The sequence below is a fragment of the Bos indicus x Bos taurus genome, chromosome 19, assembly GCF_003369695.1.
Source record: "Bos indicus x Bos taurus breed Angus x Brahman F1 hybrid chromosome 19, Bos_hybrid_MaternalHap_v2.0, whole genome shotgun sequence".
NCBI classification, from domain to species: Eukaryota; Metazoa; Chordata; class Mammalia; order Artiodactyla; family Bovidae; genus Bos; species Bos indicus x Bos taurus.
This window is the reverse complement of record NC_040094.1, coordinates 12,448,839-12,471,802: the sequence shown is the minus strand read 5'-3', so window position 1 is coordinate 12,471,802 and position 22,964 is coordinate 12,448,839. Positions and strand designations below refer to the sequence as shown.

At 36.8% G+C, this 22,964-nt stretch overlaps 1 protein-coding gene across 3 annotated transcripts in view; it reads right to left on the bottom strand.

Annotated features, from left to right (window-relative positions):
- Positions 1-8,167: 8,167 nt before the first annotated feature.
- BRIP1 (BRCA1 interacting protein C-terminal helicase 1) overlaps positions 8,168-22,964 on the bottom strand; it is a 182,315-nt gene continuing 167,518 nt past the window's right edge. For all 3 annotated transcript variants that reach the window (XM_027519783.1, XM_027519780.1, XM_027519782.1), the window contains exons 18-20: positions 17,012-17,094; positions 11,205-11,432; positions 8,168-9,834 (exon numbers count right to left, since the gene is read on the bottom strand). In XM_027519783.1, coding sequence (XP_027375584.1) covers positions 9,113-9,834; positions 11,205-11,432; positions 17,012-17,094 — 1,033 coding nt within the window. In that variant the 3' untranslated portion in view covers positions 8,168-9,112. The remainder of the gene's footprint in view (positions 9,835-11,204; positions 11,433-17,011; positions 17,095-22,964) is intronic.

Genomic DNA, 22,964 nt, shown 5'->3' with positions numbered 1-22,964 from the left:
ATGCTGGAAAGGTGTCAGGAAACTGGAATAGAGAGTTACGACACTTTGGCTCTAGTTCTGACGCCAAAGTCATTAGTTAGCTGTTACCTTAGGTAATGCTCAGCTTTTTGAGTCGTTTTGAGATTTCATCTTTCCCCCCTCTTTTCATTAAAAGATATTTACTAGGCACCTACTATGTGTCAAGCAGTATACTGTGCTCCAGGATGGTTTCTGTATTCAAAAAGCTAATACTCCTTAATGTTAATGCATCTTCATTTAATATTATAAAAATACTGTAAAAACATTCTGGAAAGTAAATAAAATTGTGAGCCTTGCTTTCAGAATTCCAAGACTATACCTATCATAGGGTCTGGAAAACAAAGGTGGATTAAAATTTATACAAAAGCACAGAAATACGACAAAAGTGGAAAAGTACACCATGACCTTGATTGTGGTCTCATTGCAATGTTTTATTTTCCTCATTTATAAGAAGAAGGATAACACCACCGTGTTGCTGACTTTGGCAGGGTACTCTGAGAACCAAATAAGCTAACAGTTCTGAACTACTTGCTATACTCCAAGGCACTACAGATGCATTGGTTATGTTCTTGCTTTGTTCCCTTTGGGTAAGTTAACATTCCATAATCCAGTTAAGAGATCTGAATATGGGAACTTCAGGAAACGAAGCATATTCTGCAATTCCTCGAGAATATATTTTAAAATTATAAGCATTTTTCCATTAAGATATTTTTAAAAATCTGTCAAGATGCTTCCTGTGTTACAGATTATGCTGTTAACTTACAGATCCTCTATAATCATAACTGTACATTACAGTATGCATATACTCAACAAACACTGCTTTGCCTGTGCTACAGCTCTTATCACACGGTAGCACGAGTGTTTACTTACATGTCAATTAGGTTGTGAATCCCTAGCGGATATATCCTTATCATACTTAACATTGGTATCCCCAGAGTATTAGCATAGCTCTTAATACAAAGTAGGGTCTCAAAATGTGTTAGGGGAGTAAGTAGATGAATGATTAAATGCCAGGTAGGATGAAAAGTGTCTGGATCCTCAGGGGTCGCAATGGGCCAGAGAGACAGACTTCTCAACAATTGCAATACCATACAATAAATATTACACTGGGACAAAGGCAGGAAAAACTAACTTTGTCCCAGGGTGACAATGGGCTTAAAAGGTTTACAAGATAGCTGTCACTTGGGCTAATCAATTAGTTAACATGAAATTCAATTCCTATTTTAGAATCCAACTGTGAAGGACAGCTGTTTATGGACATCTCAAACAGAATGTACAAAGACCCAACATTCTTTGTAGGTTAAAACTGGTAAAACCACACACTTAGGAAAAAAGAAAGAGAAAAGACAATCTCTGGCCCACAAGTAAAGGATTAGAAGAAGTATGAGGGATTTAATGCTGTCAGGGCAATGAGAATAACAAATTTGGAAAGAGAAGGGCCACTAGAGTGTAGAAATTAGTCAAATGAAATGAGCATTTATGAGAGCCAAGTAGATATATAAAGTCCTAATAGAAATACACGATTAATAGAGTGTATCAATTAGTCAGTAAATATAATGTTGGGAGTTTAGCAGTAAACATAGACCAGCTCCTGCCCCCAACAGAGCTCCCTGCCCTATGGATCTTACACAGAATGACCCCAGTGCAACTTACAGACTTCAGTGTTCTACTGATGACTTTTTTTTTTTTTTTACTGAAACATGCATATATCTTAAGATATAAAAATGCAATGGAAAAAATGGAAAATACATTTTCACAATACTTACGTCTTGCTAGTGAAAGAATAACCACATACAATCTTTAACGAAGCTCAATTGTGCCTTTCAGCACTTGGACCAAATTCTAACAGGTTTATTAGTCCTTTTGAAAGTGCAATCTCAGGATACTGAGGCAACAGTTATACCATTGTTGAAGTTTCCTAACAACTACTACTTGGACAGTGGTTCAAAATTTATAAAGTACTTTCACATATTGCATATCATTTAATCACAATTTATAAAGTACTTTCGCATATTGCGTATCATCTCATTTAATCACGATACTTTTCTTAGGTAGATATTACTCACTTTTTTCACTCCCAGAAAATAAAGCTGAGGCTGAATGAGTTAAAATTATATAACCAAGGCCAGTCAGTAAGGCCAAAACTCAAATTCATACTTTTGATTCCAAATTCTGTTACCTTTCTCCTTGTCTGATATTTTAAAAAAGCTTTTATGTATCTGATACTCATAATGTTTGATCTATATTTTTTATGAAATTATTAACATTTAAAGGTGAAAATACAGAAGTTAGAGAAGGTAAATAACTTGCTCAAAGCAAGTCAGCAGATGAAACTGGAATATATGTTTCCATGTCTAATGGTAACACCCATGTATATTGCCTATCAGCTTTAAAGACTGAAATACAGGAATATTAATACATCAATCTACCTTACTGTAATTTAGGTAAGCCCATACTAAGGATGGGGCTTCCTTGGCTCAGATGGCAAAGAAACCGCCTGTAATGTGGGAGACCTGGGTTTGATAACTGGGTTGGGAAGATCCCCTGGAGAAGAGCATGGCAATTCACTCCAGTATTCTTGCCTGGAGAAACCCCATGGACAGAGGAGCCTGGTGGGTTACAGTCCATGGGGTCGCAGAGTCGGACATGACTGAGCGACTGAGCACAGCCCAGCACATACTAAGGATGGCACCAAGTATTTTTTTATATTTCCTACTGCCTTCTGCTTTAGGTAATAATTCAACTTCACAAGCAATAAAATCCTGAGTGGCAAGGTGGATTACTTGGGTCCTTTTACAACAGATACAATAAAAGAGACCAATGTTTGAAAGAATAGTTCGTATTTAAATAGGAATATCAAAACACTGAAAAAAAGGGAAAGTCTGAAAAGTCTGAAAAAAGTCTGAAAAAAGGGAAAATGTACCAAGACAATACGTGATCCCAAATAATAACAATCAGTATTTAATATATCTCTAAATCTTTTCAACTATATATGTATCATATACAAAAGACGATGGCATCTAACTTAGTTTACATAAATGACATAGCACTTGTACAATTAGTGGTTTGTAATAACAAGGAGACAAAGGAAACATTTTAAATTTAGCTTTGTAAATACTGACATAAAATAATTTAAAGTAAAATGATGACATTTTTGGGACAAGCACAAGAGAATCAAAATCATAAAAGTTGCTTTTAAAAGACCAGAATAAAAAAATAAAATTTTAAAGTGTACTAAAATATCTACCTCTTTGTGCCTTGTTAACAAATATTCCTTTCAATCAGAATTTACTGTTAGATTTTCAAAGGTTAAATTTATGGGAATAGTAAGTTTCATATAATTTTTGTTTTCCTTGCAATATGTTGAAACTTGTTTATTACAGAATGGAATTTGGTATAAGATGGGTTGTTTTGGATCTTGTCCAGGAATTCAGTTACTGAAAGCCCTTCATTATAAGATGGTTTCACCAATAAGGTGATCCACTGGCTCAGATCACATGGATATTATAACAAGGCCCCATTGTAGAGTACAGGAAGCCAGGCAGCTAATGGTCTATCAAATGAAACCTTAAGAAACAAAATGCTTTTTTTTCAGTAGACATGAAAATCATTTAAGGCTAGAAAATCATAAGCCTAGGTCATCTATTTAAATTTCCATTTCCTGAAGTGATGTCTTTATGTTTAATTGCTACATAGTTCTTTATATTAGTTTTAGCTTTCTTAGATATTCACTGTCTGATGTGGTCTTAAATTTATTTTTTATTATGAAAAAGTTCAGTTTTAATACTACCTTTCTATTTACAAAAAATTGACTGCATTTGCCTATGGAAATAGACAAGAATCTACCACAAATTCATAAAGATTAAACTAAAATCTTGTACAGCACGCTGATAAATCTGAGGCTAAAAAGATCACGAGCAAGAACTGTGTAGTAAGCAACTATCCAAAAAATGTCATCAGAGATTAAATGACAATAACCAATCTTTCAAGTGATTCTACAATAGGCATTTTGATTTCATGAAGTTTTATAAGCAATTCCAAAGAATTAAGTAGCTTGAATATGATTAACTATAGGAACGTAGCACAAGGTCATACTGTAGAGACATAACACGGAAAAGCCTTCAAAAAATTAATGCCTTAAATAGAAAGAAGACAAGAAAGAATAAAGCACAAAGTCTATGTGAACTTGGAAACAGTATCAAATTAAAAACCATGTAATAATTAAATGTGCAGATGACACCACCCTTATGGCAGAAAGTGAAGAGGAACTCAAAAGCCTCTTGATGAAAGTGAAAGTGGAGAGTGAAAAAGTTGGCTTAAAGCTCAACATTCAGAAAACGAAGATCATGGCATCTGGTCCCATCACTTGATGGGAAATAGATGGGGAAACAGTGGAAACAGTGTCAGACTTTATTTTTGGGGGCTCCAAAATCACTGCAGATGGTGACTGCAGCCATGAAATTAAAAGACGCTTACTCCTTGGAAGGAAAGTTATGACCAACCTAGATAGCATATTGAAAAGCAGAGACATTACTTTGCCAACAAAGGTTCGTCTAATCAAGGCTATGGTTTTTCCTGTGGTCATGTATGGATGTGAGAGTTGGACTGTGAAGAAGGCTGAGCGCTGAAGAATTGATGACTTTGAACTGTGGTGTTGGAGAAGACTCTTGAGAGTCCCTTGGACTACAAGGAGATCCAACCAGTCCATTCCGAAGATTAGCCCTGGGATTTCTCTGGAAGCAATGATGCTAAAGCTGAAACTCCAGTACTTTGGCCACCTCATGTGAAGAGTTGACTCATTGGAAAAGACTGTGATGCTGGGAGGGATTGGGGGCAGGAGGAGAAGGGGATGACAGAGGATGAGATGGCTGGATGGCATCACTGACTCGATGGACATGAGTCTGGGTGAACTCTGGGAGTTAGTGATGGACAGGGAGGCCTGGCGTGCTGCGATTCATGGGGTCACAGAGTCGGACACGACTGAGCGACTGAACTGAACTGAACTGAGTAGCATAAACAATTATCATTAATTTCTAACACAATTATTCAGGCTTCCCTGGTGGCTCAAGCCTGTAATGTGGGAGACCTGGGTTCGATCCCTGGGTCGGGAAGATCCTCTGGAGAGGAAATGGCAACCCACTCCAGTACCTTTGCCTGGAAAATCCCATGGACAGAGGAGCCTGGTATGCTACAATCCATGGGATTGCAAAGAGTAGGACACGACTGAGCGACTTTTTTTTTTTTTTTTAAATGATTCATGTAAATATTTAAAGTCATAAAACATCTGCTCTTTACAATGTACCTTTCTTCCATGAATCAAGCCCTTTCTCCAACTGGTCGTTTTGCTGATTCGTGGCCTGTATGCTCTATGTATTTTTAGTTCTTAAATAAATTATTAGATAATTATTTAATTTGCATTGAATGGGTAAGGCAAATTACATGATGAAAAAACTTGTCTTAAATATCTCAAAAGCCTTAAAAAATAAACCAGCCAAATGACTTCTCCTTATTACTATATAAAGATCCATCTAGTCAAAGCTATGGTTTTTCCAGTAGTTATATATGGATGTGAGAGTTGGACCATAAGAAAGCTGAGTACCGAAGAATTGATGCTTTTGAACTGTGGTACTGGAGAAGACTCTTGAAAGTCCCTTGGACTGCAAGATCCAACCAGTCAATCCTAAAGGAAATCAGTCCTGAATATTCATTGGTGGCCAATATATTGGAAGAACTGATTCACTGGAAAAGACCCTGATGCTGGGAACGACTGAAGGCAGGAAGAGAAAGGAATGACAGAGGATGAGATGGTTGGATGGCATCACCGACTTGATGAACTTGAGTTGGTGATGGACAGGGAGGCCTGCATGCTGCAGTCCTTGGGGTTGCAAAGAGAGTTGGACACAAATGAGCAACAGAACTGAACTACCATACAATGATTCTTTATTGTCAGTTTATCACCTATCTATCTATCTAATCCGGAGAAGGCAATGGCACCCCACTCCAGTACTCTTGCCTGGAAAATCCCATGGACGGAGGAGCCTGGTGGGCTGCAGTCCATGGGGTCACTAAGTCGGACATGACTGAGCGACTTCACTTTCACTTTTCACTTTCCTGCATTGGAGAAGGAAATGGCAACCCGCTCCAGTGTTCTGGCCTGGAGAATCCCAGGAACGGGTGAGCCTGGTGGGCTGCCGTCTATGGGGTCACACAGAGTTGGACACAACTGAAGCGACTTAGCAGCATCTTTCTAATCTATCTATCATCATTAGGGAAGACTCCATATAAAGCAAGAGTGTGCTCCACATATATGATGGATTTACCAAGTAATAACTGAGGATTTGCCGTCAGATACTCTTTTAAATGCTTTTATGTTTTAACTTGAATCTTCTAAAACATCTCTTTAGAAGTATTTTATCACTAATGAAAATGTTCTACTTCTACTCTTTATAAAGGCCTAGTACTTTACTTCTTGCAAAACCATCTTGGTCAAAGCTGTGATCTGAGGAGACTATATACCTGTTTCAACTGTGGAATCATTGTACAAAATTTTTGAAACACCACTTGGGATTACTATAAGCTTGTGCCACATCTCTATGTACATTCTCAGTAACTGAAATTTTTAGCCTTGGAGAAAATTAGATTTTGGCAAGAATAAATTATATCTAGGGAAAGGGATGGTATTTGAGATTGAGTTGGATAAGAACACTGGTGGCTCAGATGGTAAAGAATCCACCTGCAATGCAGGTAACCTGGGTTTGATCCCTGGGTTGGGAAGATTCCCTGAAGGGAATGGCTACCCACTCCAGTGTTTTTGCCTGGAGAATTCCATGGGCAGAGGAGTCTGGTGGGCCACAGGCCATGGGGTCACAAAGAGTCAGACATGACTGAGTGACTAACACCTTCACTTTCTTTCCTTTGATAAGATATGATATGACTAAAAAATACTGTACTAAGATATGACTCGGAGAAGGCAATGGCACCCCACTCCAGTACTCTTGCCTGGAAAATCCCATGGATGGAGGAGCCTGGTGGGCTGCAGTTCATGGGGTCACTGAGGGTCGGACACGACTGAGGGACTTGACTTTCACTTTTCACTGTCATGCATTGGAGAAGGAAATGGCAACCCACTCCAGCGTTCTTGCCTGGAGAATCCCAGGGACGGGGGAGCCTGGTGGGCTGCTGTCTATGGGGTCGCATAGAGTCGGACATGACTGAAGCGACTTAGCAGCAGCAGCAGCAAGATATGACTAAAAAATACTGTACTTGGTTCTTCTCCAGTAGTTTACCAATTCTTCTAAAGACAATTTTAAGCATTCAGGAATATTTTAATTGCAGCAATGTTAAAATATTTTCCTAAGTTATTATGCACATATTCATACAATTATCCATGTTATTTTTATACAAACGGTTTGCTTTAAGCATTTTGCAACAAAAGCAAATAAAAATCGATTCAGAACAAAATATCAAAACATACTCCTTTAAATTATGGATTTTCAAGGTTGAAAGGGATTTGCATGATTTTATAGTATCAAACTACACATTTCACAGATGAAACTAATTCCCCAAAAGGCATGACTTAGCAAATTTTAGTGGCAGAGCCAAGAACAGAGTCCAAGTCTCTTGCCTTCCACCTGGTACTTTTCCTATTATCACACTACCCTTTATCTGTGGATTAAAAACTATGCCAAAGAGGACAAATGATTTCACCCTTTCAAAACAATTTAGAAATTACCTTCTAATCCAGTGTTTGAAACTTTTTACTGATCACCTAAGAAAAAGATCTAATACTAGATGGGACTGAATATATCCCAATCTACAGATACAGTCTTTAACTGGTAAATTATCCATTTAAATTTCTTTGAATTATGCTTAGAGTTGTAACATCCAATGCTATAGAAACAATTAAGTTGTATTCAATCTAAATGCCATTGAAACTAAAGTAAATATACTCATATATAATAAATCGTCCCAAATAAAAAGATACCTGACTTCAGAGAATTTTGACTTGAAAATAATGAAACACATCCACAACTTAAACAACTCATAGCATTTCAATTCAAATCACTCACAAGAAGCCTAAATGTCTACTGAATAACAGATGTTTCTTGGAAAAGATCAGTGAATGTATTTTTGGAATGATGTCAGAGAAGAGCTTTTATAACCATTTTTAATCAGAAGTACAGCTTCATTCATAAAAATACAGAGTCAAAATTTACAGAAAGGCTTACTGAGATATCACAGAACATTTTTCAGCTACTGTTACATGTTTGGGTTTACTTATTAAATTTATATTTGAAGTTTCCTATCTTGGCTGCATAATTGAAACCTTTCAGCTAGAAAAGATCACTTTTTTCCACAATGGTGATGAGGCTAAACAATCAGAATTGAAAATCTAGAGTCCTTAATTTGGCATCTTATGATTTTATATAAATTTGTTTAAAACATGCTTGATTTAGGTTTAATGAACAAAAAATAATTTCAATTAGAAATGCATGTAGTTTTCTTCTTAATTCTTAACTACTTAGAAGTAGGAAGTTTAATATAGGAATATACTTTTCAAGAAGACTGTGACTTCTAAAAAAAAAATCTCAGACTGATCTGAGGTAAAATCTAGAGAAACATGATCCACGGATGACTGGATTAGATTGCTATTAATTTTTACATATCAGTATGAAAACAAATGGATGAAGAGGACTACAAAAACAAATATTCATGTGAAATTTAAAGTGCATTAGGAAACTACGTATCTTCCAAATTGATTAATTCACTATAGCATTTAGCAGAGGAAGACTTCTTGGAGGAAAATATTTTTTAAGAATCAATTTATTAAAACTTGAGAGTAGTAAAACTTGTATTTTTAAATATAATACAGTCTTTGGATTAAAGCGAAAAATATATCTCAAACTAAAAAAAACCCCCAAAGACCATGCTACTTATCCAATTTACAATATAGTTGAATATATGCATGATGGTATGTTTTTATAGCTTGACAGTTAAGTATTATTACCTAACACCAGGAACACATCTTTATTTTTGGAAGGAGACAGTTTAAAGTTCTTTATATCCGTTTCCTGAGTATTTTCCCAGTTCCAATTCATTTACGAGTTGTTTTTACATTACTACCAAGGTCATCAACTTTACTTTCTTTAATAGGCATGAGTCTTTTCAACTTTGTGTCTGTGCAGTCCTCAGCTTCCATTTCTCTGACTGAATCCACTCCTTTCGTAGTTTTAATTTCAAAAAGATCTTCAGTTAAAATGCCATTTGAACTATTAGTCAATCTACTGTCTCTCTCAGTTCCAACTAGTTCATTCTTTTCTTCATTTGTCTCTACAGGATCATAAAGTTCAGGTGTAAAATAGATAGATTCATCCTCTGCTTCTGTTTCAGAAGCTGTATTTGAAGGAGAAGGTTCAGCTTCTTCACTTACTACAGACAACTGAATTGCTGGATCTTCTGAATTCAGATTAGCAGCATCAACGTTTGTAGATGGAACAATGGTTTCTGATTGAGGGCATGCTCCAAATGATGTATCTACTGTCAGAGATGAGGACTCATATTTATCAGTGAGCAGCAAAACTGTTTCACATTTCTTTTCTGTTTTGAAAGTGGAAGAAGTAGAAGCACAGTCCTCTGATGACCTAACCATAGGTGTTCCAGTCAGAATTTTACCAGTAAGACACTGTCCCCCCAAATTACTCCCAGACCAGCTAACTTGGTCTATTTGTTTGCTGAAGGTTGGGCTTGTGGATCTGGAAATCACAATTCCTTCTGCTCCTACTGCCTGGGCAGACTCTTCTAATAATTCTGGATCATCTACAAATACAAGAGTGTAAGAGTGTTAACTTTCTGTTCCTAACATAATAATTGTTACATTAAAAGTGATTTTTGTTAGAAATACTGAAATAACTGTATAGGATGCATAATTCAGAGCCCATAACAAGCAGTAGCAGGACTTCCATTTTAGAATGTAAAGCACAGCATGTTAACTCTGAAAGGAATCTTAGGTCTCCAGTGGTTCCTAGCCCAAGTTATAATGCTGTCTGGTAAACTATCAAATTCCACACCAGCGACCTCAGAAGTGAACAAGAAAAGGAAGGATAAAAAGGAAAAGAAAGAAGGCTGAGTAACGGGGGAAAGAGGCTGTAAAAATGCCTTAAAAATCCACTAACCAGTGATTGAGAAAAACTGACCAAGATTAATTCCCTAAGGTAGCTGACAACCGAAAAAAAAAAAAAAAAAAGGAAACTGACAACCACAAAGACTAAGATATTTGCTTGAGGTTATAAAATTGGTTGGTAATCAGACCTGGACTAGAAACTAGTATAATGGCCTAGAATTCACTATAACATTTAGTTAGGCTACAAGCATATACTATAAAATATATACTTAAAAACTGATATATGAAACAACCATAAATGATATCCAATGATATAGAACACAGTTTGGCAAACTTTTTCTGTAATAGGCCAGACAATAAATATTTAGGCTTTGTGGGTCATATGGTATCTGTTGCAACTACTCAGGTATGCTGTTCTAGTGTAATATTTACCACTACTTAACTCTGCTCTTGTGTACTATACGTGAGTGATTGACTGTGACTGCATTCCATTGAACTTTACTTACAAAATTAGAGAGCAGGCCAAATTTGGTCCATAGGCCATAATTTGCTAACTCCTGATATATTATACTCTAATATATTTAAATCATATTCTAAGTTTTTCAAATTATATTCTAACCTAGCATATTCTGATATTTTAAACTATTATTTTTTTATCATTTAGAATAAATGACTTTCACATCTCTGTCTCTGGAGGGACAGGTAGGCAGATATTCCTTCTTCTATTAAGACTCAAAATGTTAAGTGACTTGCTCAGAGGGTCACAATTAGTAGCAAAGCTTCTTAGTGGAAAACCAGAAAATATGTATAGGTCTCTGACAAAAGTTTGTTCCCATTCCAATATACCATACTATTTCATTATTTTATGATAACACCTTATATTACAAACCAACATATTTAAGGACATTAATCTGTAGCATAACAAATAGCATTTCACTGCATATAATGAGACTTCTCTACTAAATGTAAATGGGTAGAACTTTTCATACTTTTCTCCTTTTTGGAGATGATGGACTTTTATTTATCATTTTAGGATATGGTAGTTTTAAACACATTTTTGCTTTACCTTCCATAGCATATTCTGGTGATAAATGGCTTGCTGCTTCTAAAAAATAGGTACTGTCCTTCGAACAAGCCCCTCCAAGTGTAGGCTCACTGCCCTGTATAGATTTTCTGTCTTCTTTGGATGCAGCAATGACCTTTTGGTGCTTTTTGGCGAATTCAGCCAAGGACTCCAGTGCACTCTCAAAGGTTGAATGGTGCTGAATCAACTGTCGAACCCATTTAGAAAGTCCTAAGGCAAAAAGTAAAACCAGCAAAGAAACTTTGGTTATTCGTGACGATATACTAAGAAAAACAATTAGATAACTTCTCTGGTAAAGTAATCTACTTTGAATTTAGAGTATATAGAATGATTCTCAACGTTTTCCTGCCTTTTTACCTTCTTAAGTACAATATGCTCTGGAATCAGTAGCATTTCTCTTTACATGCAGTGACTGTCAACTGGATGGAGGGAAGAGACAGTAGAAGTAGAATGGAGATAGGGAAATGTATTATTCATCAATCTGAATAACTGGGGAATAAGGCAAATTTAATTTTATCATTGTTGTTATTGTTCAGTCACGAAGTTGTGTCTGACTCTTTGCGACCCCATGGACTGCAGCATCCCAGACTTCCCTGTCCTTCACCATCACCCAGAGTTTGCTCCAACTCATGTCCATTGAGTTGGTGATGCCATCCAATCATCTCATCCTCTGTCATCCCCTTCTGCTCCTCCCCTCAATCTTTCCCAGCATCAGGGTCTTTTTCAAGGCGTCAGCTCTTCGCATCAGGTGGCCAAAGTATTGGAGCTTCAGTTTCAGCATCAGTCTTCCAATGAATATTCAAGGTTGACTTCCTTTAGGATTGACTCGTTTGACCTCTGTGCAGTCCAAGAAACTCTCAAGAGTCTTCTCCAGCGCCACTATTCGTAGGCATCAATTCTTTGGCTATTAGCTTTTTTTATAATCCAACTATCATACATGACTACTGGAAAAACCACACCTTTGACTATATGGATCTTTGTTGGCAAAGTGATGTCTTTGCTTTTTAATACGCTGTCTAGGTTTGTCATAGTTTTCCTTCCAAGGAGCAAGTGTCTTTAATTTCCTTGGGGCTCATCTTCCGGCGTCATATCTTTTTGCCTTTTCATACTTTTCATGGGATTCTCGTGGCAAGAATACTGGAGTGGTTTGCAGTTCCTTCCTCCAGTGTACCTACATTGTATAGGAACTCTCTATGACCCATCCATCTTGGGTGGCCCTGCATGGCACAGCTCATAGCTTGAGTTATGCAAGCCCCTTTGCCACAACAAGGCTGTGATCCATGAAGGGGAATTTTATTATAATTCCCCACAAAAATTGCCTATTTTTTAATTGCAGAGAAAATAGAAGTTGTAAACAACACAATCTCTTTTTACAACTTTTAAATTTGATTCCTTGAGCAAAAATAAATTGGAGTTTGATCCCTGGGTTGGGAAGATCCCCTGGAGAAGGGAATGGCTACCCACTCCAGTATTCTTGCCTGGAGAATGCCATGGACAGAGGGGCCTGGGAGGTTACAGTCCATCTGGTTGCAAAAAGTTGGACACAACTGAGTGACTAACGCTTTCACTTTGGGCTTCCCTGGTGCTCAGATGATAAAGAGTCTGCCTGTAACGCAGGAAACCCAGGTTTAATCCGTGGGTGGGGAAGATCCCCTGGAGAAAGGAATGGCTACTGGCTCTGATATTCTTGGGCTTCCCTGGTGGCTCATATGGTAAAAGAATGTGCCTGCAATGCAGGAGAGACAGGTTTGATCCCTGGGTCAGGAAGATCTCCTGGAGAAGGGCATTCCCACTGGCTACCCACTCCAGTATTCTTGCCTGGAGAATTCCATGAACAGGTGAGCCTGGCAAGCTATAGTACATGGGGTCACAAAAAGTAGGACACAACTGAGCCACTTACCCTTTTTCACTTTCACAGTCTCAAAGATGGTTTTTTTTTGTGTCCCTTCTCCCAATTCCAAATATATTAAACTATTCTGGGTAAAAGGAATAACACCATTTAATGGGTAAATCATGACCTATATGAATATATATATTTATTTTTAATATATAAATAATCAAGTTGTAAGAGATAAGATTTGATCCTGTGACATATGGAAACTGCATAAAAATAAACCATATTAACAGTATAAGGTGTCTTGGATAATGACCCACTTCAGAATGAAATTCAGATATTTGGACTTTAGAAAATAAATATTCTCTGCTGATGTTGCTAAAACTATAATCATCTTTTGGAGTAGTTTAAAAATTCATTATGGCATTTTTCAGTTGAGAGGAAGATAAGACAGGGCATCAAGCAACTTGAACAATTAGACTTTCATTACAAATATATTCTTTTAGTTTTTCTGTTTAATGGGGATTTTCTATCAATCTATTCTTATGCAAATTGAATTTAAACAAAAATTAGTCATCAAAAGGAATCTGTATATTGTGCTGTTACTGCCTATGTAAGATTTCAGTCTTCTTTATGAGTCTCAGAAAAAAAAAAATCTTACAGAAAATAATAAAAAATGTTTAATTAAAAAAAAATCTCTCAATGAATCTGAGGTAAAATTTTCAGTTCTAGATTTGAAAATAAACAAAATTTAAAACATGCATTTCTTTAAAGTTCTTGATTTTTGTTTGCTTGGGGAAAATAATTATACCAAATAAAAATATGAAAAATTTTCAAATTTAAAAATTTTAGCATTATAGTTATCACTTTCATTTTGCCCTTTTTGTGATTAAAAAAAAGCCTTTTCAGTATAAAATGTCAGTTTGCTTTTGAAAACTTGAAAGCATCTGAGCTCCACCTGCTGACTAAACATAAGCACTTAACATTTGCCTTTGGTTATGACTTGGCCTAAGCTCAATGGCTTGCTCTACAGGGAAAGAGGAGAAAAGATTAATAAAGCAGCATTTCCTGCTTCAATCCAGGTGGATATGTTTTAATATTGAATCAGATATAATGATTAGGTTCTGAAATATAAAAAGTAGAGTACATATACATAGACAGCTAATCTGAAACAAAAAATTAGCATCATTTCATTATATTATAGTATGGTACGAACTTTTTGGCTCTAAAGCTAACAATAAAAATGCAAGTATTTCTAACAGTTCTTTAATAACAGATCGATTCCTGATATTGATTTCAAAGGGCCTGTACTACAGCTGGATGAAAACAATAGGCACATGGTGTTTGTTCATTCGAGTGGGGAAAAGTGACCACCTGCTTCATCTTGCAGTATGCAGTCGTGCATTTTTTTCTTCTTAGAAGATACTAACTCTGATTAATATAAACTCTGTAACAACAGAAGCATTTCTAAACAAACAACAATAAAAATCAAATAACCCAAAATGAAAGAAGAATCCTATGCAGCCAATGGATTGCTTGTGTGCTTAAATGTAAAAACTTAATATTTCTTGAAAAATTAATTTCTGTGGAACAGTTTTTTCCCCTGACAATGCTAAATAAATTACTGCTATGCTACTGAATCAAAACCACATTCTGATGAAACTGAAGGATCTTAATTGATTAATATACTACATTCAGTTCAGTTCAGTCCAGTCGCTCAGTCGTGTCTCATTCTCTGTGACCTCATGAACTGCAGAATGCCAGGCCTCCCTGTCTATCACCAACTCCTGGAGTTCACCCAAACTCAAGTCCAATGAGTTGGTGATGCCATCCAACCATCTCATCCTCTGTCGTCCCCTTCTCCTGCCCTCAATCTTTCCCAGCATCAGGGTTTTTTCCAATGAGTCAACTCTTCGTATCAGGTGGACAAAGTATTGGAGTTTCAGCTTCAACATCAGTCCTTCCAATGAACACCCAGGACTGATTTTCTTTAGGATGGTCTGGTTGGATCTCCTTGCAGTCCAAGGAACTCTCAACAGTCTTCTCCAGCACCATAGTTCAAAAGCATCAATTCTTTGGGGCTCAGCTTTCTTCACAGTCCAACTCTCACATCCATACATGACCACTGGAAAAACCATACCCTTGACTAACTAGATGGACCTTTGTTGGCAAAGTAATGTCTCTGCTTTTTAACATGCTATCTAGGTTGGTCATAATTTTCCTTCCAAGGAGTAAGCATCTTATTTCATGGTTGCAATTACCATCTGCAGTGATTTTGGAGCCCCCCAAAATAAAATCTGACACTGTTTTCACTGTTTCCCCATCTATTTCCCATGAAGTGATGGGACCAGATGCCATGATCTTCATTTTCTGAATGTTGAGCTTTAAGCCAACTTTTTCACTCTCCTCTTTCACTTTCATCAAGAGGCTTTTGAGTTCCTCTTCACTTTCTGCCATAAGGGTGGTGTCATCTGCATATCTGAGATTATTGATATTTCTCCTGGCAATCTTGATTCCAGCTTGTGCTTCTTCCAGCCCAGCGTTTCTCATGACGTACTCTGCATATAATTTAAATAAGCAGGGTGACAATATACAGCCTTGATGTACTCCTTTTCCTATTTGGAACCAGTCTGTTGTTCCATGTCCAGTTCTAATTGTTGCTTCCTGGACCTGCACACAAGTTTCTCAAGAGACAGGTCAGGCATTTCTCCAAAGAAGGCATACAGATGGCTAACAAACACATGAAAAGATGTTCAACATCACTCATTATCAGAGAAATGCAAATCAAAACTACAATGAGCTACCATTTCACGCCAGTCAGAATGGCTGCGATCCAAAAGTCTACAAGCAATAAATGCTGGAGAGGGTATGGAGAAAAGGGAAACCTCTTACACTGTTGGTGGGAATGCAAACTAGTATAGCCACTATGGAGAACAGTGTGGAGATTCCTTAAAAAACTGGAAATAGAACTGCCTTATGACCTAGCAATCCCACTGCTGGGCACACACACTGAAGAAACCAGAATTGAAAGAGACACGTGTATCACTGTTTATAATAGCCAGGACATGGAAGCAACCTAGATGTCCATCAGCAGATGAATGGATAAGAAAGCTGTGGTACATATACACAATGGAGTACTACTCAGCCATTAAAAAGAATACATTTGAATCAGTTCTAATGAGGTGGATGAAACTGGAGCCTATTATACAGAGTGAAGTAAGCCAGAAAGAAAAACACCAATACAGTAAACTAACGCATATATATGGAATTTAGAAAGATGGTAACAATAACCCTGTATACGAGACAGCAAAAGAGACACTGATGTATAGAACAGTCTTTTGGACTCTGTGAGAGAGGGAGAGGGTGGGATGATTTGGGAGAATGGCATTGAAACATGTATAATATCACATGTGAAATGAGTCACCAGTCCAGGTTCGATGTATGATACTGGATGCTTGGGGCTGGTGCACTGAGATGACCCAGAGGGATGGTATGGGGAGGGAGGAGGGTTCAGGATGGGGAACACAAGTATACCTGTGGTGGATTCATGTTGATATACGGCAAAACCAATACGATATTGTAAAGTTAAAAAATAAAAAAAATTAAAAAAGAGAGATACCAGATGGTCTGGTATTCCCATCTCTTTCAGAATTTTCCAGTTTATAGTGATCCACGCAGTCAAAGGCTTTTGCATAGTCAATAAAGCAGAAATAGATGTTTTTCTGGAACTCTCTTGCTTTTTCAATGATCCCTTAGAACTAACCAGATTCTTCTCTCTAAAGATCTTTTGTAAAGATAGAAGCATAAAAGGCTAGATTTCCAGGCAATGTGAATTTTTTCATGTTAGATCTAGTAATTCAAATTCTCTAACCAATTCTTTGTCTTTAAAAATAGAAGTCATTAAATACTAAAGCTTGCTACCAACTCTAACTCTAAGCCCAGCTGAGACTCTTACCAGATATGTATCGACTTGGGTTACTCCTGAAGCGATCATCGACTAGAATAAGAGCCCCCCAATCATTCTTGTGTCGAATACACCTGTTAAAAAATAGGGAGAAAGTAAGATAAATACAACAGTGAAAACAGTCAAATTTCTAATGGGACAGAGAGAAGATTGAGAAAATTAATGATGTGTCCTTTAATAAAAGTCATGATTATGAATAAGGTTTATAGAAACTACTCAGTACAATGTACCAGAGAAGGTGTATTTAAAAACACCCTACTTTTGCCAACTACTGATAACTTATACCCAAAAATGCTACATGCATTCTATTTCAAAAGTCAAGAAAATTATAAAAAATATTTCCTCCAAACCTTCCTTACATATACAGAATATTTTTTACCTTATACTAGCTGTAGATTTTATGTAGATAACTTTTATTCTGATTTAACAAGTTTTTATCATAAATAAGTTTGTAAAAAATTTTTTTGCACCAATTGATATAATCATGTAGTTGTTCTTTTTAAACTGCTAATATGGTGGATTACACTAGCAAAATTTCAGATATTGAGCTTACCTTTCTTTCATTCCTAGAATAACCACTATGGCTATGGTGCATTATTCTTTTTATGGATTGTGGGGCTCAATCTGCTAATTGTTTTATTTTAAAAATTATTAAAGATTTTTAAATTTAATGGTTCTTTAGCACATTTACAAGGTTCTACAACCTATAACACAATCTATTACAGAATATTTTAATCTCACCAAAAAAGAAACCCCATGCCCATTAGTCTCCCTGAATTACTCGGATCATTTCCCCTAACCCCTGACAAGCAGTAATCTACTTTCTCTTCATATGCATGTGTGCATGCAAAGTGGCTTCAGTCGTGTCCAACTCTTGTAGCCCACAAGGCTCCTCTGTCCATAGTATTCTCCAGGCAAGAATACTGGAGTGGATTGCCATGGCCTCCTCCAGGGGATCTTCCTGACTTAGGGATCAAACCTGTCTTTTACCTCCTGCATTGGCAGGTGGGTTCTTTACTACTAGTGCCACCCTGGGAAGCCCCAGATTTATCTGTTTTGGACACTTCATAAACTAGAATCTTATAATATATGGCATTTTATGTCTGGCTTCTCTCACTTAGCATGATGTTTTCAAGGTCCTTGTATCATGTATTATTACTGAATTGTATGAATATACCACAATTTATCTATACATAAAGCCTGATCATTTTGAATTGTTTCCACTTCTGACTATTATGAATAATGCTGCTATATATATTTGTGTACAAGCTTTTATGTTAATACATTAAAAAAAAACTCTTGAGTATAAACTTAGGAATAGAATTGCTAGTTCATATGGAAACTCTATGTTTAAATTTTGAGGAACTGCCACATTTTTTTTTCCAATGCAGTCGCACAATTGTACATTTCCATTAGCCACGCATGAGATTTCCAGTTTCTCCATAGCTTCATTAACACTTGTTATTGCCCATCTTTTTCAATATATTTACCATAAAAGATATGAAGTGGTACTTCACTCTGGTTTTGATTTACATTTCCCTAATGACTAACATAGAGAATGCAATGGCAACCCACTCCAGTACTCTTGCCTGGAAAATCCCATGGATGGAGGAGCCTGGTACGCTGCAGTCCATGTGTTCGCCCAGAGTCAGACACAACTGAGCGACTTCACTTTCACTTTTCACTTTCCTGCATTGGAGAAGGAAATGGCAACCCACTCCAGTGTTCTTGCCTGTAGAATCCCAGGGACGGGGGAGCCTGGTGGGCTGCCATCTATGGGGTCGCACAGACTCAGACATGACTGAAGTGACTTAGCAGCAGCAGCAGCAATGACTAATGAGTTTGGGTAGGCTCTGGGAATTCGTGATGGACAGGGAGGCCTGGTGTGCTGCAATTCATGGGGTCGCAAAGAGTTGGACGTGACTGAGCGACTGAACTGAACTGAATGACTAATGATGTTGCACATCTTTTCATGTACATACTGGTCGTGTGTCTTCTTTTTTTTGAGAAATATGTATTTAAATTATTGGTCAAAATTAAAACTGCACTGTCTTTTTATTGTTGAACTCTATAAGAGTTCTTTATATATTCTGGAACTAGACTCTGATCAGATACATGATCTGAAATATTTTAAAAACTTTTGCCTAATCCAAGGTCAAGAAAATCTGCACCTTGTTAGCCCTTGATCCATTTTGAGTTAACTTTTCTGTACAGTGTAAGGTAGGGGTCTAACTTCATTTCTCTTGCATTTGTTACTGTTCAGGCGCTAAGTTGATCCAACTAGTTATGACCCCATGGATGCAGCACGCCAGGCTTCCCTGTCCTTCAATATATCTCGGAGTTTGCTCAAATTCATGTCCATTGAGTCAGAGAAGCTGTCTAATCATCTTATCCTCTGTCACCTCCTTCTCCTCCTGTCCTCAATCTTTCCCAGCAGCAGGGTCTTTTCCAGTGAGTTTGTTCTTCCCATCAGGTGGCCAATGTTTTAGAGCTTCAGCTTCAGTAACAATCTTTCCAATGAGTATTCAGGACTGATTTCCTTTAGAGTTGACTGGTTTGATCTCCTTGAAGCTCAAGGGACTCTCAAGAGTCTTCTCCAGCACCACAATTCAAAAGCATCAATTCTTTAGTGCTCAGCCTTCTTTATGGTCCAACTCTCATATCCATACATGACTACTGGAAAAATCGTAGCTTTGACTATATGGACATTTGTTGGCAAAGTGATGTCTTTTTTTAATTGAATGATAATTGCTTTACAGAATTTAGTTGTTTTCTGTCAAACCTCAACATGAATCACCCATTGGTATACATATATCCCTTTTGAACTTCCTTCCCATCTCCCTCCCCGTCCCAACCCTCTAAGTTGATACAGAGCACCTGTTTGAGTTTCCTTAGCCATGCAGCAAATTCCCTGTTGGCTATCTATTTTACATACGGTAATGTAAGTTTCCATGTTACTCTTTCCATACATCTCACCCTCTCCTCTGCTCTCCCCATGTCCATAAATCTATTCTCTATGTCTGTTTCTGAATTGCTGCCCTGTAAGTAAATTCTTCAGCACCATTTTTCTAGATTCTGTATATATGCATTAGACTACAATATTTATCTTTCTCTTTCTGACTTACTTCACTCTATACAATGGGTTCTAGGTTCATCCACCTCATTAGAACTGACACAGAGGTGTTCCTTTTTATGGCTGAGTAATACTGCATTGTGTATATGTACAACTTCTTTATCCATTCATCTGCCGATGGACATTTAGGTTGCTTCCATGTTCTAGCTATTGTAAATAGTGCTGCAATGAACAATGTGTCTTTTTCAATGTTGATTTCCTCAGGGGATAAACCTAGGAGTGGGACTGCTGGGTCATATGGTAGCTTTATTCCTAGTTTTTTAAGAAATCTCCATACCATCTTTCATAGTGGCTGTATCAATTTACATTCCCACCAACAGTGCAAGACTGTTCCCTTTTCTCCACACTCTCCCCAGCATTTACTGTTTGTAGACTTTTTGATGATGGCCATTCTGACCAGCGTAAGGTCAGAATTGTAGTTTTGATTTGCATTTCTCTAATAATGAGCGATGTTGAGCATCTTTCCATATGTTTGTTAGCCATCTGTATGTCTTCTTTGGAGAAATGTCTTTGGAGAAAGGTCTTTTCCCCACTTTTTGATTGGGTTGTTTGTTTTTTTGGTATTGAATTGTATGAGCTGCTGCTTTTGGAAATTAATCCTTTGTCAGTTGTTTCATTTGGTATTATTTTCTCCTATTCTGAGGGTTGTCTTTTCACCTTGCTTACAGTTTCCTTTGCTGTGCAAAAGCTTTTAAGTTTAATCAAGTCCCACTTGTTTACTTTTGCTTTTATTTCCGTTACTCTAGGAGGTGGATCACAGATGATTCTGCTTTGATTTAGGTCATCAACTGTTCTGCCTATCTTTTCCTCTAAGAAGTTTGTAGTTTCTCGTCTTATATTTAGGTCTTTAACCCATTTTGAGTTTATCTTTGTGGGTGTTAGGAAGTGTTCTAATTTCATTCTTTTATGTGTAGTAGTCCCAGTTTGTCCAACACCATTTATTGAAGATGCTGTCTTTGCCCCATTGTATATTCTTGCTTCCTTTGTCAAAAATAAGCTACCCATAGGTGCATGGGTTTATTTCTGGGCTATCTTGTTCCATTGGTCCATATTTCTTGTTTTTTTGCCAGGACCATGTGTCTTGATGACTGTAGCTTTGTAGTATAATCTGAAATCAGGAAGGTTGATTCCTCCAGCTCCACTCTTTTTTCTTAAGACTGCTTTGGCTATTCAGGGTCTTGTGTTTCTATATGAATTGTGAAATTTTTTGTTCTAGTTCTGTGAAAAATGTCATTGGTAATTTGATAGGATCACATTGAATCTGTAGATTGCATTTGGTAGTAAAGTCATTTTCACAATATTGATTCTTCCTACCCAGGAACATGGAATATCTCTCCATCTGTTTATGTCATCTTAGATTTCTTTCATTGGTGCCTTAAAATTTTCTGTGTACAGTTCTTTTGTCTCCTTAGGTAAGTTTATTTCTACTTATTTAATTCTTTTTGTTGCAATGGTAAATGGGATTGATTACTTAATTTTTCTGATTTTTCATTTTTAGAAATATAGAAATGCAAGTGATTTCTGTGTATTGATTTTGTATCCTGCAACTTAGCTAAATTCACTGATTAGCTATAATAATTTTCTGATATCTTTAGTGTTTTCTATGTACGGATCATGTAATCTGCAAACAGTGAGAGCTTTACTTTTTCTTTTCCGATCTGGATTCCTTTTATTTTTCTTCTCTAATTGCTGTAGCTAGGACTTCCAGAACTATGTTGAATAATAGTGGTGAAAGTGGACACCCTTGTCTTGTTCCTGATCTTAGGGGGAATGCTTTCAGTTTTTCACCATTGAGAATAATGTTTGCTGTAGGCTTTTCATATATGGCCTTTGCTATGTTGAGGTAGGTTCCTTCCATGCCCACTTTTTGAAGAGTTTTAATCATATGTGGGTGTTGAATTTTGTCAAAGGCTTTTTCTGCATCTATTGAGATTATCATATGGTTTTTACCTTTCAATTTGTTAATATGGTGTATCACATTGATTTGTGTATACTGAAGAATCCTTGCATTCCTGGAATAAACCCCACTTAATCATGGTGTATGAGCTTTTTGATGTGTTGCTGAATTCTGTTGGCTAAAATTTTGTTAAGGATTTTTGCGTCTATGTTCATCAGTGATATTGGCCTGTAGTTTTCTTTTTATGTGTTGTCTTTATCTGGTTTTGGTATCAGGGTGACGGTGGCCTCATAGAATGAGTTTGGAAGTGTTCCTTCTGCAATTTTTTGAAAGAGTTTTAGAAGGATAGGTATTAGCTCTTCTCTAAATGTTGATAGAATTCTGCTGTGAAGCCATCTGGTCCTGGGCTTTTGTTTTTTGGAAGATTTTTCATCACAGCTTCAATTTAACTGCTTGTAATTTTGTTGTTGTTCATAATTTCTATTTCTTCCTGGTTCAGTCTTAGAAGATTGAACTTTTCTAAGAATCTGTCCATTTCTTCTAGTTTATCCATTTTATTGCCATATAGTTGTTCATAATTGTCTCTTATAATCTTTTGTATTTCTGCAACCTCTCCTTTTTCATTTCCAATTTTGTTGATTTGATTCTTCTCTTTTTTTCTTGATGAGTCTGGCCAAAGGTTTGTCAATTTTGTTTATCTTCTCAAAGAACCAGCTTTTACTTTTATTAATCTTTACCACTGTTTCTTTCATTTTTCATTTATTTCTGCTCAAATCTTTATTTCTTTCCTTCTACTAATTGTGGGGTGTTTTGGTTCTTCTTTTTCCAGTTGTTTTAGGTGTAGTTAGGTTGCCTATTTGATGTTTCTTGAGGTAGGATTGTATTGCTATAAACGTCCCTCTTAGAACTGCTTT